Source organism: Caloenas nicobarica, chromosome 10 (genome assembly GCF_036013445.1).
Source record: "Caloenas nicobarica isolate bCalNic1 chromosome 10, bCalNic1.hap1, whole genome shotgun sequence".
In the NCBI taxonomy this organism is placed as follows: Eukaryota; Metazoa; Chordata; class Aves; order Columbiformes; family Columbidae; genus Caloenas; species Caloenas nicobarica.
In genome coordinates, this window is record NC_088254.1 from 20,115,991 (window position 1) to 20,136,526 (window position 20,536).

Below are 20,536 nucleotides of genomic sequence, written 5' to 3' on the forward strand. Positions count from 1 at the left end.
GCCGATGACTTTGCTTCAGGAATAGAAGGCTTCATTCAGGCTGTTTAGATTGGAGCTCAGCTCGTGGCTTTAAAACGAAACTGTAATAAGTTCACGAAGTACAATTGAAGGAAAACTCTCTTCCTTTAATGCCCAAACGCAGTTAGAGTATTTTGAGGCTTCAAATAATCGGTTCCTGCTTTCCTTATCAACCTCCCCCCTCTCCTTGCAAGAACATTTTCTTTGCCATGTTCATCTACATTCATTCATGCAACAACGATGCACGAGTTTCATTTAGGATCATCTACTGCCCAAGGGAAAAGAGCTATTACATTTCCTGGACGAGATGTTCACAGGCAATGGTAACTGCTAATTTGTCTGTTACACTGGCAATGTGTCATTCCTGCCTTTGAGAGCCTTTAACTAGAAGGCTTACACAAGAAGATAAATAACAGTAATACCACCCTCTGATTTCAGCACTTATTCTCTTCTCCAGGCCCCCTGCAATGCTTGTTGCCAGTCTTTGTCTACAGTGGGTAAAGAAATAAGGAGAAGAGTAATTAAATAAACATGCTGATTAAATTGGTTTAATAGGCAGCTAGTTAGACAAGTATCTGTGGCAAATGGGGTACACAGTCACATATGGCAATTCTCAGCACTAAACTGCATATAAGGCAGAAAAGCATTACAAATGAGTTCACAAGGCTTTCAAATCTGCTCGGCTTGAGTTGATCATTTTGCATTTTCTCTCAGCCAGCTGCAAATGGACTGAATGTTCTGCAGCTGTCATCGCCTCTCTGCATAGTTAAAGGCAGTTGCCCCCGACTTAGAGCACAATTTACTTTTCATGATGTACCTCCAAAGCTCTGTGCTCATAAAGGTTTGTGTTTGGAGGGGAGCTGGCTACTGCTTCTCACTGGAAGAAGAAAATGTATGTTGCCATAATGTCTGATTCACCATTTGTGGCTGATCTGAAGGTTCGGAACAGTAAAGCTGGCCAGCCCAGTGTAACGGTCAATGGCACACAGCTGGAGGTGCACATCTGGCCTGACTACAAAAGGTTATTAATGGATTTTTTAGGTTTTTTTCCGATACGGCTGAAAACAGCAAAAAATTATGTAACTTGGGATGCACCATGAACCTCACTCCATGCAAAGCACTTTGTATTAAAGAGCGTATGAAGAATTAAACGCGTGCTGGCTCCCCAGCATCTTGCTGTTCAGCTTCTTCATCTGAATAAATTAGAAGTATTGAATTAAAAACACCTCTTCAGCAGTACTCGGCAGGAAAGAGTGGGAAGTGTCTCCTGCAAACACGCAAAATTCAATCGAAACAAACATTTTTCACTTATCTTGTCGTATTGCTATTAGGAAAGCTGCATTAAGCCCTCAAAGCCTCTCTTATACCCACATGAATATCATATTCATCTATGTCCCTGCCTGGAAGGCTCAAAGCAATGAAAATCAGTAGTTCCTAATACTGCTCACAGAAACCAGAAATAATGCCAAATTTGATGTGCCCCGTGCCCACAGGGCAAACCAGCAAATCTCCAGGGAAGTTAGAAATAAAGGGTGATGCAAGAAAGCTGTTCTGGTGGATACAACGGGCTGGTTAATAATGAAAAGAGGAACTTCTACCACAGGATACAAATCTAGATGAGGATAAACTTAGAGGAAGAACTGCCAGGAAGAATCCAGCACTGGCAGGATTGCAGTAGCCAACTCAACTGTCTTGCAAATCACTAACACGTGTGCAGCAAACTTTGGAAACATGCTACATGACTGAGGTGAGAAAAACCTCTAAGTGTCTTCCATGCCATAGTGTCTGTGATAAATGACTTAAATCCAAGTCCAACACATTCCAAGGCCATCCATTCCAAATGACTTCCTGCAATTTATGATCTCGAAATAAACATTTTCTTCTCTTCCTTCCCTTGTCCAAAACTTAAATCTCCAGTTAGTATGGGTCTACACAACTCCATTAAATTTTCAAGGAGTTTGAAATACCAGGTCTAAGAGACGGCCTCCCTGAGCGTTCAATGTGCTGCATTACCAACTGCCTCACTGCCCAGTAAACCATGAAGAGCTGTACTACAAAGACCTCCCACACCTAATTTTGGTTCCATATGTAATTTGGCTAGAGAGAAACAATCGTCATTGCAATGGTTACAGGCCATCACACCTTCACTCCACGAAAAGGGTATCAAATCCGAAGACTCTTGAACAGAGTTCTCTTCCTTTCTGTTCTTGACTTATCTGACCAGAGAGAGAAGGAAACAAGCATGTTCAGGTTTGGCCATCCATCCATGGACAACCAAGGGGACACTGATCGTCCCATTGTGATACAGCAGAAGGAAGCCTACCCTACATTCTCTCTGGTTTGCACTTTCTGTGACCCAAGCAAGACAATGCAGATAAGAGACAAAAGAGAACTGGCTTGAGCTGTGCTCTGGGCTGCAGGATCTGCTCCTTTAAACCTACATTCTCTATTGCCTGGAGCTTTAAAACCTAGTCTGTGGGAGGAAGTGAACCTTTTTCTTACTGCAAGGGAAACAGGCCTTTCAAACAGTTTTGATGGGCCCCTACAGTAAATCACTTTGGTATTATATAGTAATACCGTCAACAGAAATCACACAGGGGAAGCTACTGGCTTGTGCAGCTGCAGGAGCCAAGGAGCAAATGGCAATGAAAAACTTCTTCAGTATTTCTAGGCAGGAATCAGGTAGACCTGAAAAGCATCGTGACGCTGGAAATACAACACTTGTAACAGGCTAGCGACAATTTGTAATCCAGTTTGCAGCATCGGTGTTTTTTCAGTGATTCCTCTAACAGCCAACATGGAGCAGCTAAGCAAGCCAGATTTCCACTCCCATCTGCTCCCTTCACAGAAGTCCTTTCCCACCCAAGTCATTTGATGACTACACACAAGCAAATGTGATCATTGAACATTCCCAGCTGTTCAGTAATAATCTCATACCTTGGGCATTTATCATAATTCTCAGACCAAGACACAGGGTTGTGAAACGCTTGCAATAGGTCTTATAAAATAGAGTTGCCCTCTCAGCTCAGAGCCAGCCTCCCAGCCACCCACACGGATGCTGCTTCTTCTAGGATATGCATAACACTAGAAATAAAGCAAGAGAAAGTTACTCCACCTGGCACTTGCCATGTACACAGAGGTCGGTCTCGTAAGGCCCGCAGGGAGTACCATCGAGGACTCTGTCTGTCACCAGCACTGGGGAATCCTTCCCCAGCGGAGAGCAGAAGAGCTCACATGGCTTATCTGCAAAAAGAAATACAAAAGCAACCGGCTTTAGGAATAGCAGGATTGACACACATCAAAAATGTCCCAGAGAATCCTTCTCTTTTTCAGCTCCAAATTAATTTGAACTTTCTAACGTTTAAACTCCCATTCCCAAATACCTGCCTGTTCAGACTGAGAATCAAGTTAAGGCACTTCTCCCGTTACAAAAAGATGAGTAAAGAACCAACAGCTCTCTATCTTCTGTTAAAAAGGCTAAGAGAACAGCAGGGCAGCACCAAGAACAACTGATTGTAATTAGTCTTTCAGCAGTAGCTAAGGGGAGCATACTGTAGCCCTCTCGCCAACAAATGGGAATCTTGCAGATGAAATCAAGATGGCTTGAGAAGCTGCAGTGAAAGAACAGCCAGGAATTACAGAGCAAGATGAAAAAACTTACCATCAACAACGACAGCTGTCAGGAGGCTTTTCTTCTTGTTAGTGTACCTGTCATGGGCCTGGCACTGCTGGTCCCTGAAGCTTGGCACACCTTTAGGGCAGGGTAGGTTCTCGCACACGGTGTGTTCCACGCTGGCTCCCCGGCAGTTCTTCCCGCCCGGCCCTGGGCTGTCGTGGGAAAGACAAACCAGGGTCAGCAGGAACAGCGCAGCTTCTCACAGATACACCTTCACCTACGCTCCCCTGTCCAAGGCAACTCTTGAAATAGCAGGAAGGATCCTTTGTCTCAGGTGTTCCTTCTTGGAGGGCAAATCCTGCTCTCAGTGGCTCTGACAGAAAATTATCGAAGCTCCGTTCTGGATCTAAAATTGGCTCATCATAACAGATGCTCTGGAGTACTTCAGAAGCATGTTCTTTTGTAGTATCCCATATGCAGATCAACGAATAGGAGCTGCCTACACATTGCACACCTCAGATAAGAGGTAATCCAAAATGCCATTCAGCAGTGGGCACTAAGCAGCTTTCTTAGAAGATATAGAGTGTTTAACTGTTTGTATTCTGGTCACAAACCAAGGGGGATATGACTAATTTTGCACTGCTGACCTGAATTTCTTCTTTGACTTCGACAGCAATTTATTCCTGTTCTAACCTATTTCCAGATGGAGCAGGTAAACGATAGAGAAAGATTGGAGAGAATGTGTGTGTGTGTGTGTGTGTGTGTGTGTGTGAGCAGTTTCAGAACAGGACTTGAGGCAAGGCACTCCCAAACTTTGGGTTCTGCCATGACATCAGGCCTGAGCTCTAACTTTCCTGTGACTTGGGACAAGTTTCTTAACTGGTGGTGACTTGTGAGGGTCAGGCTTTGGAAGGTGTACTGAGCACGACAACTAAAGTCTAAGTATTATTTATGCTTGCACAGGCAGTTCAGAAGATAATTTGTGTTTCCATCACAAATACCAAAGTTAAGTATTTTTATTCTTAATGGGGGACCTAGAGGCACCAAGATGCCGTTACTGTGACCGGGATCACACCAAATACTCACATCCTCTAAGTTTCTGTCTTCAGCAGTTTGAAACAAAAATAACATGGAAGTAGCTATAACTTGTACTGTAAGTAGGGTATCCAGAAACAAATTTGTGCAGCAGATAATCTCCAACCATGAAAACCATGCCATTTTACACTTTTTTTTTTTAGACATGCAGGAAACGCCATGAATCCAATATCAGGATTAAACACCTGCGAAATCTATCTATTCTTACTTATGATTCCCCAGAGAAGAAGGAAAACTCAAATTCTCAAAAAGAGCCTATATTTTCTTTGCAAAACAAAACAAAACACAAATAAAAACCCCAAGTAAGCAAAAGACTTAGCCATCCGAACAGATAATTTCTTTAGCTATTCGCTGATACTCTGCTGAATTTGTCACATACCTATCTCCCCAGCTGTAATCAACAAAGACAGATAAAGTCATGTTCTTACTTCTCTTTAACAGATGGCTATAAAAAGAAACTCCAGCCAAATTCCAGTTTTTAGTAGTAGGGCAGTTCATTCCAAAAGTTTCTTCCCTGCTCCCTCCCAGGAGAGCTATGAACATCAGATTATATCACTCAGCTAATTAGAAACTAAGGCCCTCACTGTATAACATTTATTTGTGTCCGTGGTCCTAGCAAGAGTTGCCCTGTTCATTTACTCACTGGCTGTAGGGCTGGGTCTTTGATTTCCTTGCTGTGCTGGATTTGATGAATTCGGCATTTGGTGCAACACCAACACGTGATTCTGCACAGAAGAGCTTTATGCTGAATTTCAGCCTAGATCAAATTTTTTACAGTAGCTCCATTAATCCCAGAAAGAGTGTTTCGGGGTTTTTCTTAAATGGAATTGCTAATCTCCAATGCCAATGTAACATCATGGAGAGTCACCAGAAGAACAGCCTGAACAAACACCTGCTTGCACTGCTAATGTCTCTTTTCTGCCATGGACGCATGCAAGGCAGCAGACGTGCTGAGACTGATGCAGAAATATTCTGGGAGGATTGTCCTGCTGCCTTAGGCTGGATGATGCAGACAGTCCAGATGACTGGCAGCACGATGGAGGCTTCTTCTCACATGAACCCTGCGCTCGTGTAAAGACGTCACGTACACAAACTTTGGTTCCAGTACCATCTCTTTGGCTACAGCAAAAGAGACGTAGCCATTGAATATGAGTCTGTGCATGTTCGCGTGTACATGCACAGGAAAAAAACAAAACCAAACACAAAACCAACATCCTCCCCCCAAATAAAAGAAAAAAAAAAAGGCAGTCAGAATACACAAAGAGTAACAGGAGGTATCAATCTGATGGCCACGGAAGCGAGAGACACAGCAGGACTATTTACTATACTCATCAGCACAGGCTTTGGCTTTAATCTTAAGGTGTCATTAACTTGTGAGGGCCTTTCGATGAGTTTGCCAACGTAGACCAGAAGGAAGCAGCTCACACTGTTGGTAATAATGGTCACTGGCAGTAATAAAGTGAAAGCCAAATCCATTAGAAGACAGAGATTTCCTGAGTACCACCAGCCTCCATCATTGGGAGCTGCAAGAACGTTGTGCCTTTTGGACGAGCTCCTCTGCTCAGCCCTTCAGCAGCTTGACCTGTCTTCCCTTTCTAACTAAGGAAGAAAATGAACTGCCTCCTCCTGATGTAGTTTCTCCCAAAATTGAAGAGTTGGATGCACTCATCTCATGAGCCACAAAACAACAGAGCATCCTACAGATCTGGGGGATGTTTCTATTCCCAGTAATCTAATAAAAAATAATATACCCAAGAAGACCTTCTCACCTCAGGTCCCTTCTCTTCAACAGCATAATACTTTATTTGGTAGGATTGTTGCTGCTTTCTACTAGACCAACTCTAGTAAAACGCTGGTAGAAAATACAGCATCTATTAAAGGGGTTCAGTGACAAACAGATAAGCAGACATGGACAGGCAATCACACAAATGGACAAGACGTAGCTCTGCCATGCTGATTACGTTCTGCTCTGTTACTGTTTGGGTAAGGAACGAAGAATTACTGACGGTAATCTTTTACTTAACTGACCTCTGTAATAGTATTTCAGTATTACAGGCCTCTTGGCCCCATTAAACAGGATAGTGATGGTTTTCATTATGCAAGATGAAGAAAAACAGTAATAGTCGCTCTCTGGTCTCCCACAAATGGTTACCTGGCACTTCTTCATATACTTTTCCTGCTTCTCTCCATTTTTGTAGCTTCATCTTTATGTCCCTTCTACCTTTCCAATGCTGAGGCCAAGACTTTGGGCATCATCTCTACCAGATTCTGCAAAATAATCTGAAGGGAAAGATCCCTGTAATCCCAGGTCCCAAGCCCTGTATAATGTGAGCTTTAGCACCACCTGGGATTTCCAGTAAACAGTATAATTCAAGTCCAGCCTGACATATGCCTGAAACAGTGACTGCGTGAGATGTCCTGGTAGACAACTTCACAGCCATCTTCCATTGTATTCGTGCCAAAAGAATCCACCCACCAATGGAACTGAAGAAATCAAAGCCCATTTATACTACTGTGACCCTTTAACAGGATGAGGGGACTGGAGAAAGGGTGGAGATCTCGATCTGATATTCTGTTGAAGCCAGTGGTTTTCTCTTCAGTCCCACTGTATGACAATAGTCCAAAGCCTAGACAAGAACACAAGGTGGTACAGCCCAAAAGTCTGCACGGGCAAACTGGTTCATGACCCACTTGCCTTACAACCATTTGGAGGCAATGTATGCAAATCCTCACAGAAATTACAGAAAGGAAAAATCAAATCAAATCAAATCAAATAGTGAAGCAACTGGTTTAAAAATACTAATAGTCCCACAGGCTCAAAAGTCAGCTGGCAGGAGTAGAGATTCCAGTTAAAAAAAAAAAAATCCCAAGACCAAATATATATAAAATCAAAGATAAATCCCTTAGCCAATATTTTTGGACAGTGAATAAACCAGCTGCAGAAGTAGTGGGCTTATGCCAGGAATTTGAAGCAAAAGAAGATCACGTGTGTATCCCCAGCCAAGAATGTATATGAGCAAGAGAATTTTAAAATCAGTGTGCAATCTTGGACGGAGCATTTCCTGTAATTTAAGGAAGATGATGAATGGATTTAGGTTTGGTCAGCACTGTGGTTAAAGAGACTTTTTGGAGCTGACAGCAAAGAAACCAGCTCAGTCCTTTGTTCAGGAAAAGGAGCTGGTAAAAATCAAGCCTGGACATTATAGACATTCAGTTGCAGTTCAGCATTATTTAAGGAGAGGAGCAAACAAAAATATCCATTTCACATGAATACAGCTCTGCAGCAGCCAGTGTGTGCCCTTCCATCACCTAGGCATGTCTTCAAAGTGACTATATTGCTAGCCAGAAATTCAGCCCTTATTTAAAAATAAAAGTTTCCTGTGCTCTTTCTGGAGAGAAAACCTTAAAATATTAATAAAATTAGAGATACACAACTTGGAGGGATGCTCGCAAGATCGTGAGCACTCCCATTCATCTCGGAAGTTACAGCACATACAAACGGGGTGGTCAGTTAAACGGCCACCAAGGTAACCTGTTCAGACCTGCCGTAAGAAAAAAAGGTTTCCAGATGTACCTCAGTTGACCTGAGGGATGAAGGACGGCACATGGGAGATAACATCACTTACATTTCTTCCCGAATCAGAAAAAGATCCAGCCCAAGCAGAGAGCATTGGCTTATTTGCAGTCACTGTGCAGAGGCTAAACAGCACCCACTGCACTTTGTGTGCGGGGAAACTTTCCTTTTCTATGCAGCACATCCCAATGTGCTGAATATCTTGAGGTGTTTTATCAACACAGATGTATGACACTAGGGCCTCTGTCAGCCACTCTATCGCTTCCCAAGGCCGGAGCCAGCACTCTCAGCAAAACTGATCTTAAGGACATATTGGCTCGGTTTGGTCTGTAGTTCAGAGCAACCCCTCCTCATTCACTGCAGTGCTGGAGAGGAAACACAGTATCATTTTTTCTGCCAAACTATACGTCTTTAATTCAACTGCATTTATGTCTGAATAATTGCAATGGGCCACTTCGAACAGTAACACTTCAAGCCACTTCCACAGAACCTACTGAGTCACTCCAGGATTTTGACCTGGTCCTCACTGCTTGTGACCAAGAAATCTCTCCTGTCCCCTGCACAGCTCTGCTGCCCATTTCTTCCCTGCACTCTTGCAGCAAGGATTGTCTAAGTGCTGCATGCCAAAAGAAATCAAGGGTGATGTGAAGACTTACGGGGGATTGTCGCATTTTCGCTGTCTGAATCGCACTCCGGTGCCACACGTCCGGCTGCACATGCTCCACTGACTCCACACGCTCCAGTCTCCATCCACGTGCTCAGGGATGGGAGTTTTACTGACACACTCCCCAGCTCGGCACCACTGAAATGCAATTGCGTTAGCACAGGCTGGAAAGAAGCCCTGATCTTGCAAACATTCCTACACAGGTGGACTTAAAAGGATGTGTGAGAGATTACAAGCCAATGTTTAAGTTTTTAAAGGGTCAAGGCTTCAGTGAGATGGAGGTGGGAGGAGGAGAAAGGGAGGAGGTGAAACACAGAAATGTAAGTATCACCTTCAACGAAGCCCTGAAGGTAGTTCCGTCATTAAAAAAAGTAATCACAGAATTGAGCCCCTTGCTTTATAAAGCAGATAATTATTTAAGTGCTAAGACTTAAAGCCACACTCTTCAGAGAAACAGAGTCCAAGAAATTATACCCCAAAGCAATGTCTTCATCAGCAATATTCCCAGTATGTACAAAATAATTGAGGTATTTTGGACCTAACTTGGCTAACAACCTTTGATTCTAATAGGTTGTGCTGGCTCCTGACCAAGCAGCAAACTTGGCCTGTTCTTCTGCTCTGTGCAGGACACGATACGGTAAGCATTGCTAAGCAGTCTTACAAAAGAATCACTTGGACTCCTGTAGTTACAAAAACATACATCTGAACATCTTTTGTCTTAGTTTCCTTGTCATGCTTTCCAGGACCCAGCTTTTCTTGTCATTGTTTATTTGCAAGCAAAGAAAAGGTCTCTAATCTTTGATTTTAGCAACATTTTTTTAAAATTTTACCCTTTATTACCTCCCCAACCATACCAAATAGGAAAAAAAAAAAAGTTAGAATCCAAAACAAGTAAGTAGGGGTCTGGCAGTTCCCAAACCTGTCAAGCTCCTTTGTAGCCTCACGAGTTATCAGCCCCACCGGGAGAATCAACCACATACATTTATGAACCACATACCACCCAGCACAGCCCGTTTCAGAGGTTAAACACGTTCACTTCAGTCAACTCCTGTTCGCACAGCAGCTCAGCTGGAGGCAGCAGCTAAGCCTCGGTAATTCCCACTCTTACGGCACTGAAGCCAGTTACTGGAATTGTGATTTTCACTGGAGGGAGATCCACTAATCCGAGAGTTTAGTTTGTATTTCTTGTAACAATTTTCTACATTGATCTGGATTCTGGAAAGACCATGTATGCCTTAGTCATCGGAGTATATACATACAGTACAACAAATGATACTTCACAAATAAGTGAACAACACTGAATTTGAGCTCAGCACATCTTGAGCTACTTTTAGACACTAAGAAATTTTTAAGCAGCCTCTTTTTCTTTCTCTGTCTTTCTCCACACTCCAAATCTCAGCCTAAATGCTCTCCACACTTTCTACCTCAAATATAGCCAAGAACACAACTACCTTGGCTTACACTGGAAAACGCCCCACTCAGGAAACGCCACCAGCAGCAATGAACAGACGTGACGGGAGTGAGCTATGAACTATGACTCGCAGGATACTCAGGGTGTGCGCTTGGAGTAAGGGATGGGGTTTTCCTGCAGTGTTTGTAGAGTGCCTGAGACCACAAAAATTTGACTACTGAGGTCTCCAGAGGCTACTGGAATATGCGTAACATAAAATCAGAAAGACCTAACCCAACCCAGCCGTTAATTGAGCAGTTTCTGTAACAGAATCAGTATAAAATAAGGGTTTAAGGTAAATACTGAACATCTTGGAAACATTATTACATAGACAATGCTGGAAAAACCAAACCGATGGCTACTGAGCATTTCAATTACCTTGTCTGCGCCACATTCAGTGCCATCCAGTGGGGGGTCCAACTTTGTTTTACAGGATGTATCTCCTTCCACCAGGCACCAGAGCCCAGCACACATCAAATGCTGTAATCACAAAGCAATGAGGTGCAGTTATTACTTTTGGAGATGTCACCTATTATTATGGGATACACTGCAAAGGTCAGGCACTCAAGTGAATCCAAAGACATCTAGATGGTTGGGAGCAATTATTTTTTAAGGATAGATTGGCATTAAGTGATGGGGCTGGAAACGTGAGATTGACAGATGTTATTGCCAGGAACAAAACCCACCCAAATCAAGAAATGCATTATGTAAAGAGATTTCTTTTCTGCAGGGGCAGAGTTAGTAAAGGTTTGGTGCTGAGAAGTAGCTTCTAGAGACCAATGTGCTGGAGAAGGGGAAAAGTGAGATGTGAGGGCAAGAGCAGCAAGGGGTACAGCACATCTCACTACCGGACTTAAACACACAATCTGGGTATCGTCACTCAGCGTCGCTGCTCTGCCCAGCCAATGTGTGTTGCAGGGATATTAACGCTGACCACACTTGCGTGATCTGTCAGATCAATAACGTTTTCAGAATTTGAGAAAAAGAACCAGGAAAAAGGGCCTTTACATCATTAACATTTTCCACAGTATCCGCCGTGCTTTGCATTCCATGAAAGCAGATTATTTCAATACAGTGCTACAGATCTGAGTACCAAAAAAAGAAAAAGAAGAGTTACATTTCTTTCCACTATTGTTCACGTTTCAATGTAATGGTAAAAAGATGAGAAGCCTGACTCTAGTGCCAGCTGGTCTTGTCAAGATTTATTGCACCTCATTAAATAGTTGACTCAAGGTGCTTCAACCTTATGGCTCTTTCACAATGTAATGCAAGAGATTGTGGGTGCATGTGTGTTTTGTGTACATGCATGTCGGTATGTCTGTATAAAATACATCTGTACGCAGAGAGTGCAGACGAGATAAATCCCAATACCGAGAGTGATGATGTAGAACGTACTGAAACAAAACAGTTATCGCAGCAGTATCTGCATCGTGTTTTATTTCCACATTTCTTTCTGGAAAGAGGATTTTGCACTATTTAAACCAAAAGAACATTCACAAAGACTAGAAGCACACGGCACCATTCAGCAACATCTGTATTAACCACAATGCAGAAAGTCAACCTCAAACAAACAAACAACAGCAAATACACCAGGGAAGCCTAAATCAATGAATTTTCAAGACATTTTCCCCAAACTAATAGAGCATATATGGGAAAATAGCAGACTTTAGTAATTTTGACTAAATAACTGTGACTAATTAGTGGTTTACCCACGGCTCTGAAAGCACTTAAGTACCAGTTAGCCGTAAGGACATCACATATTGTTTTACAGACAGGTATACTGAGGCAGAAGAATTAACAAGCCAGAGATTTCAAAGCTTATGGAGAAATCAATCGTTCCACGCCACAACTCCCAGATTCTCAAAACCCGCCTTCCCTGGGGACGACTAAAATCAAAAAGTACATCAATTAACTGTCCACAAGTGTTGCAGAAAGAACACTAATCTAGGCAATAAACCATATACACTGAAAAAGCTTTTCCCCAAAATGCCAAATGTACAGCTCTGAGAGGATGCTTGTTTTCCTGGTTGTAAAGCTACAGCAGCTTCACATCTGGTTTAACTCACGGGGATCTAAAGGTGATGAATTATTCTTTACATTAAGACTACAGAAATTAATGATTAAAAGGGATTCAAAACCAGTTAGGATATGTTAAAGGCATGTCACAGAGCTAAGTGGAAGGTATCACAGGAGGTTCTAACCACAGTGGCAGGACGTGCTACATGCAGCTACAAGACACAATGAAACGCAGGCTATGAACATGACAGACTTGCTGAACTCTAACAGCTTTGTCGTTACAAATAATTGTAAATAGTAAAGACAATAAATGTTGTTATTGTTACTGTTGTTACTGTTAAGCCAAGTTCAGGAATTAATTGGCAATCTGGACTTTCTCTTCTCCCTTGATGACAGTGGACAGTGATCTGGTGAAAGCTCTACCGGCAATGTCACCTTTCACACTGTGGTTGGGGAATATTGATACATCAAACGAAGGGAAGCCTCAGAGGTTACGGGTGCAGATAGCAATATTTCCACTTTTCTAGGCTTCAGCCCCTCTCTTGCACATAATCACAAACCTTCAGAGCAGAATGTGATGAGAAGCCCCCAGCCTGATCTCTTGAATGACCCAGACAGAAATTTTGCCTTGTGGTTCCAGAAGGAAACCTCTGCTTCTGAGAGAAAGACAACCCGGCTGAAGATGCAATGGAATTTACTGCATCCCTAAAGCAGTTGTTCTAGACACATATGAGCACCATTGTTAAATATCTGTGCATTATCCAAGGCCAGTATTTGTTAAGTCTCAGCTTTAAGTCCCTGGATCGTAAGCTGCATGTAAATTAGGGTTAAATTCTCCTCTTTGATGTAAAACTGGGAGGAGGAAGGGGGTGGTAGAAACAAAAGTCGTAAAAATGAAGCAGCTTTTTGTGCAACTTTGGTTGCCAACCAGAATTCCTCCACAGCCCACAAGAAGGTGGAAGGTGATAATGGCAGCTGACGCGCCCAGGTATGAGCCACGGGCACAAATAACCTGAAAGCAGAACTGAGCCCAGCCTATGGATGCAGCGGGTGCGAATACTCACATATATGTGTATATAGGATCATAGAATCAGTTTGGTTGGAAGAGACCCTCAAGATCATCCAGTCCAATTACAGCCTAAGGGATGGCGACATATATACATATGTATGTGCATGTATATATATGTATATACACACATGCATGCATACATTTATAGGGAGATAAAGAAAGGAAAAATCTCTCTTAGCAACACTAACTTTTCTGAAATTTCCCATCTTTGAGGTACGGAAAACATAGGACTTTTATAGTATCCCTGTGTTTGATTCAGAATAGTAAATGCAAAGCATATTTCAGGAAACAGTTATAGAAAAATCTGGTAACTGCGCTTCAGCTCTGTGTTCTAGTGCCATACCACTACAAAGCTTAAACACTCATTAGTGCAGTCCCCCGTATTTAATACAGCATTCGGATACCCCTGCAAAGATTAAACCATCAGTTTTAGTATTGTATGTTCCCAAGATGTTTTATCATGTTAATAGCTCATTTCAAAAGAGATCATATATCCTCAGCTACAATAGAAACCCGAACAAAAATCCCTGTTAAACCTATAGCAAACCAGACACAGTGGCTGACTTTTTAGTAGTTAAATAGCCAGCTTTGTGGGGAAATAACCAAAGTAAGAAACGGCAGGACTTGAAAAAAAGTTGCCTGCATATGACAGGCAGTCCAGACCTTACACTGATATAGAAGAAGCCGTCAAAAGAGCTGTGTTATTGCTAATTGTAAATTCAGCAACCAGCTTTTAGATGGCAGGTCTCTGCCTGCGAAGTCTTCCTTACATCATTCAAAAAGTGCCAATCAGGGTTTTCCAATTATATTTTTCAGCTGAAAAACATTGATTTGTTGAATCTGTCTGTGAGGAAAGGTCATCTTTGGATCAGCTCCCAGTTTGACATATTTCCAAAAGCAAAATAAAATTTTTAAAAGTGAGATGGTTGTTGAAAAGTAATATTTCAATAGAATTTTTTTTTTTTTAATTAAATGCTTGTTCAACTGAACCCTTGCGGAATTTATACAGACAGAAAATAAAATACTGGGAGTTTTACAAAGGTGCAAATTCGAGATGCTCAAAAACACCTGGCAGATAGGAAAACGTGTCTGCATGGCTGTTAGAAACCAGTCCTGAGAGAGGTCACAGTCCAGAAACTCCCAAGCTGGGAGATACCCGCTTGGCAGGCGAACAACGCTTCCGATTACAGGTATTATAATGGCATCTATTTGAGAAAGGGGCCTTACTGTGCCAGGTGTTTTCTCTTCCTCAGAGAACTTGCAATGTAAACAGACTCCCAGGAGCTCGGACATAAAGGAAGCTTTATCCCTCTGTTATAGGTGGGAAGATGAGGAATAAAAAGGGATTAAATGTCTTGCTGATAGTCAGAGACAAGCAGAACCGCTGCTCAGAGCTCTGCAACCCCCTGCTCAGTGTCATGGCCACAGGCTCACGCTGCCTGCTCTGCCTAAACTAAACCTCAGCGTAAAACCAGAAACTGCTCCTGAGATACTCCCAGGAACATGTCTGGCTCGGGGCCTTCCCACCTTTCACAGCTTTTCCTACTTTTGCACAATGCATATGGTGTTTACCTTCCATGTAACTCCATCCCACACGTGTGCCAGCACAACTCGCAGCATGTGAAGTTCTACGACCGCTCACATGCGGCTCTAGGAAATAATCTATTTCAGGTTCTTTAACTCAGTGCTGCAGCTGAGAATGAGGAGAAGCCAGAATTAATTCAGCCAGCTCTTTGCCCACAGGCAGTAAGTCTAGAGTCTGCCAGTTTCTGGGTTAGCTATTGCATCACTGTTTTTACTAAAATCAGCAAGATTCTGCCCAATGATCTGTTGTGGTTCCAGTGAGAAGAAAGGGCTCATAATACTCCATAGTCTCAAAAACTCAGATTATCACCTACAAGGGGGACCTTCCAAATCTCCAAAGAATAAAGAGAATCCAATGAAGAAAGATGTCCTTCCTGTCAGGGAACAACTCTACAGAAGCTGCTTCTTTCCCTCCACATTCACTCCCTCACCTTGGATTCATCCAAAACCAGAAACGCTCATTTCTCCTGAGAATGAATTTGTTCCTGCTGCCTACTGCCCACTGGAAAGAGGAACCTCTTATTTCTAGCAGCAGAATTAAACCATCATGGAACCAATTTTGCTGTCAAAATGAGGGGATTATGAAGAAAGAGTAAATATCCTGAAGGAAGAGGAGCAAGAGACCACGTAACACACAGGCACGCGCACGCTTATAAATAGGTTCGCTTTCAATGAAGTATCAGGTGTCTTTTCTTTTGCCAAGGTTTTGGCTTGGCATATAGCTAACTGTGAGAGAAAACATCCTTATAAGCAGAGTCTCAATTAACACCTATTTAGTACAATAACCACAAAATTTACAAGTGCTTTCCTGTTCAAAACACTATGTATATGTTCTTGAAGCCGCACAGCATGCTTCTGAGGAGGAATTCTTTACACAACAAGGTGCGAAAAACAATTCCCCCCATTTATACACTGCCACTGTCTTTAATTTTGGGTGCATAAACAACTGACAGTCTAAAATGGACCAGGAGGGAGGCGAGCACTACTGTTTGCCACTGCTATTAGATGGAGCTTCTTGCTACTGAAAACTAGGTGAAAAGTGCTCAGAATCGGAATCCTGTACAGTTGGAAGGCAGTTTTGAAAAGGAGCCATGTGCTGCCCAGACAAGATAACTGAGCAGCCCGGACACAAGTAGCAGTGGCCAACTGCTGACCTCTCGCTGGAGCCGACATTCCAAGGCAAAATAGTGGAAGCATCTGTCCATCTGTCCGAATGACAGACCTGATCCAAAAGTCATGGGAAGGCTTGAAAAAGAATCGCAAGGACTATACTAGAATATTCAGGCAATGGTCAATATCCACTAATTTCTAATCATAACAAAACTGGGCAATGATTCCATAAATTCATAATGAGTGATTTCATTCATTAATGATGAAGTAGAATGGATCTCTTTACTGTTGGACAGAAAGCATCTCAAACGGTACTATAAAAAAACGATTATATCATCATCTTAGATGCAACTAGAAAAGGTTTCTTAAAAAAACCATTTCCCTATTTTCACTACCTGGTGATCACTTTATTTCTTCAGAACATACAGAAACACATGCGCACATTGTATTTTTTGGATAACAGGACCAATAACCTGCCTGCTTGGAGCCAACAAACAAATTTAGAGTTGATTCTCCTTTACATTAGCTTTTTTTCATTAATGTAAGTCCACTAACTCAATGAACGGCCTCTTCAGCAAAACTTGTGTGAGTGGAAAGTCACCAACGTCAGACACAAGTGGATAAAATCAACGAGATTGTTTCACCTCTTGAGGAAATGGCCCTTGACAGTTAAAGAACTCTTAAGGAAATGGTCCTTGAGAGTTAGCTGCTTTCCGGTACTACTCTTTTCCTTGTAGAATAGTACAAAAATTTAACATAGTCATTTCCGAGATTTGTTAATGTTCTGTATCAGAGAAAACAAAACAAACTGAACCCAGCAAACATGAAGGGTGTCATGCTGGGTTCAGTTCTCTGAGCTAGATGGCTTGATAGACACCACTCCAACTGCCAGCACATGGATCCCATATGAAATGTACCTTTATATATAGAGAGAGTGATACCCAGAGCTTTTCTGATCTACAGTGAAAACGTGTTTCCCCATTGTCTTTCAGGGAGAAAGACAAAATATCCATCAGCTTCCAGAACAGTAACTTACCATGACACTCTGCTCACCACAGACAGATTTGGATGTCCAAGGTCTGAGTGAAATGAACTGGTTATAATCCTCAGCCAAATAGCCTCGCTAACAGCAGATGAAAGCCGAAGGATTAGAAAAATCCAGAGCTCTCATGTTTTGACAATATCAGCAAAAGCAAAACCTGGCTATTCAAGAGCTGCTCGAAACACACTCAGAGGCAGGAGGAGCCCCGACCTCTCTAGAGCAGCAGCAGCAGGACCTTTGCCAAGTGTGGCACCATCTCGCAAGTAAAACCGCTCCTGGGGCTCCGTGAATGGCTCTGCGGGATAGATAGTAACAGACAAACATAAACATTCTGCTTTTGAGAGAGGTTTGGCCTACTGCAAGGTCTTCACCCTTTCCTGTGAGGAAGTTAAACTGTCATTAATTAGTTTTACACTGGAAATGTGCAATGCAGTATCTGGAAATTGTCCCAAGCCGGGGGAGATGCAAGAAACCAGCACTTTGAGAAGTGAAGAGTGCTTTAAGATGCCTGACTGGGTCAAGGACAACCTTTCAAAGCTGGTAGCTCCTCAGGGCTTCTGGAAAACCACACTCTCTGGTGCTCTCAAGGCAAACTAAATCCCTTCTCCACTGTCTGATGTATTTCTTTGCAAAGCATCAGTTCTATTTCATTTTTTTATATACCCAGAATTAAAGAATAAAGAGATTGGAAAGATAGTATTAATGAGATCACAAACCACTTTTATGGCAAAGCAGCCTATGCTAAATACTAATCTTTTTAGTGCCCTTAGGGCACTCATGGAACTAGCTCCTGCAGGTCTGTGATTCAGAGACACGTAGAAAATCAAGTCACAAAAAATAAGCTTTATCCACCTTCCTACCAACACATAATCCTTTCTTGCTGTGTGTGCTCTTCAGCTTTGCTGAGCCCCATTTTCAGCATCTTAAATGAGAGAATTCAACGATACATGCTACATCAGCTGAAGTAATCATGGAATTATCTTTACGTGGTCAAACCTGGAAGAAGCAGAGACGTGTGGTACATGGCACTGGAACAGAGTCACTCCTTTGAACTAAATGTTAGAAATTTTGTACATATGAGATGTACCCCACGAAGAAAAGGCTCATGAGTTCTCTGCATCATTCAATCATCCAGCTCAGGAGAAGACATCGGCCCATGGCAAAGGAAGGGCAAGAGCTTCAGACAAGTTTCATAATCGACCTGATCACTTCCATCTAATAACGCGTTTGCAACTTAGACCCTGAAATTCTGACGTTGCACTTTGCAATATCCATCTCTTATTGTCTTCAGTGAGAGAAATGTTCACTGCATAACTTCCAGTGAAATCCTCAGGTCTTAACACCTGATTGAAGGATAAGAAAAGTATTGATCTTTTAAACAACAGACAGTGCTGTCCATTAAAAAAAAAAAATCCACAACATAAAATGGGAAATTAAAAGAAGGAAATCACAGATTGTGTTTCTTGGACATGGGAAAAGAGAAGAAAGGGACAGTAAAATAAATATAGATGTGTACACACACTGCTCAGATACGGTTGTGAAGATTGTGGGAGTTTTCTCCTGAAGTGTTTTGCAGATGAACAGGAGTGGTCTGAATGCCCTTCAAGCTTGTTCTACGCTATTTTCAGGCTGATACTCAATCGTATTTTGGCTAATTTCGTTAAGTTCAAACTTCAGCTGTAGATGCCACATCACAAGGCTACAATAATTCTTTCTCCCTCCCCTTGTGTCTTAATAAGAAATGTAGGATTTCCAAGTTGAAGGGCTTGATTCTTAATAGGCACTCTGTATGATTTTTAAGAGTTTATTATTTTTATATTCTTAAATTTCCACATTGTATTTTTATAATTTTATTTTGGTTCCCTTCTCTCTTTTTACTTTTCTTTAAACCACTGCACCAGAATGTGTTTTGACCATCTTCCAAACTGAAACATGTACAAAAATTTCTGAAGCATTCCAATAATTGTAAACTGGGCTGTGCTGCCCAGGCAGGAACTCTGCTTCTCTCTCTTTCTTTCTCTCTCTTAAACAAAAAGTATTTCCACTGAAAATAAAGAGAAAAAGGTCTTTTTGCAACATACAGAAGGAGTGCAATAGGACACTTCAGTTTTGTATGAAACGGGCAATGTGAAAATAGTCTGAATTTTAACGATTTACATTAGGAAACCTATAAAATATAGTATAGCAATTAAGTAAATTGTTACCTTTACTTCTAAAAAATAAAACGTTCTCTATGTTTTAGAATTGCCAGGCTTCTGTCCTGCAAGCCTCAAGAAAACCAAACCCATCCTATTCTAGATTTATTATTATTTTATTTACACAGAAGCTAAAGTGTGTAATGGAAACTCATGCAGAAAAAATCCCTGGTTGTACAGAAAATGACAATGCAACCTATTATTTTCAGGATAAATCAGCTCTCATTCTAATTACAATGTTCTTGTAAATATTCTATACATTACCAAATAATAGGGTTTACTTTCACGATCTTGTAAATGACTCTGCAAAGATAAAAAAGACAGAGGCCCATTGATTCCCATGCATGGAGTCCAGGAGCCAACTCTGCCAGTCTATTTGCAAGATCAAGACCATGGAGAGACCCACATATGCTGAATTATATTCACCACCACACCATCGAATATTAATACTGAAGGGATACGTAAAATCCACGTGGTTATTACAACTGTCGAGTTGGTTTTTTGTTCCTCTCCTTTTCCATTTTAGCACAGAAATCTAGTCTAGTTGATCGGCTTGCAATCAACTTTGCCTTCTTGTTCTGTGGCTTGTAGATACTGGGAGATTCCTGTATTTGTTAAAAAAACCCCTTCAACTTAAGAAAAAACAGTAGAGCCAATTCTAGCTGTTTTTTCTAAAACCAGTGGCATGTCAAAATCCACGCTCCCAGTTACATCCAAGTTTACAGTGTCCCTTTTTCAGAAAAAGATCTCTTTGTAGCAACGCTAATCTCTTTTCACTTGCCATTTTAGCCTAAGCACAGTTTTGACTCAAAATAATACTGAAAGATAATGGGTATGTAAAAACCCGCACAAATGTGTTAATAATAAATAAGCCAAAAGGCATACAAAACAAAAAGCCAAACACTGGATACAACAGATAGAAATAACATTTTTTTCCATAAATATAATTTCAGTGCAAAAGTCTCTCTTAGCAGACATGCCAGTCTGAAAAATAAACCCAGTGTTCTGATTAAATACACAGCGTGTTTTCCTGTGAGGTTACGAACAATGCATTTTTACGCATTTCTGGTGGAGAAACACCAGCTCTGCTCTGCAAGAGATTC

The 20,536-nt window shown here is 41.7% G+C and overlaps 1 protein-coding gene across 2 annotated transcripts in view; it reads right to left on the reverse strand.

Moving 5' to 3' along the window:
• Positions 1-20,536, reverse strand: part of ADAMTS17 (ADAM metallopeptidase with thrombospondin type 1 motif 17) — a 183,542-nt gene that overhangs the window by 66,549 nt on the left and 96,457 nt on the right. For both annotated transcript variants that reach the window (XM_065641941.1, XM_065641942.1), the window contains exons 11-14: positions 10,796-10,897; positions 8,960-9,105; positions 3,680-3,846; positions 3,134-3,261 (exon numbers count right to left, since the gene is read on the reverse strand). In XM_065641941.1, coding sequence (XP_065498013.1) covers positions 3,134-3,261; positions 3,680-3,846; positions 8,960-9,105; positions 10,796-10,897 — 543 coding nt within the window. The remainder of the gene's footprint in view (positions 1-3,133; positions 3,262-3,679; positions 3,847-8,959; positions 9,106-10,795; positions 10,898-20,536) is intronic.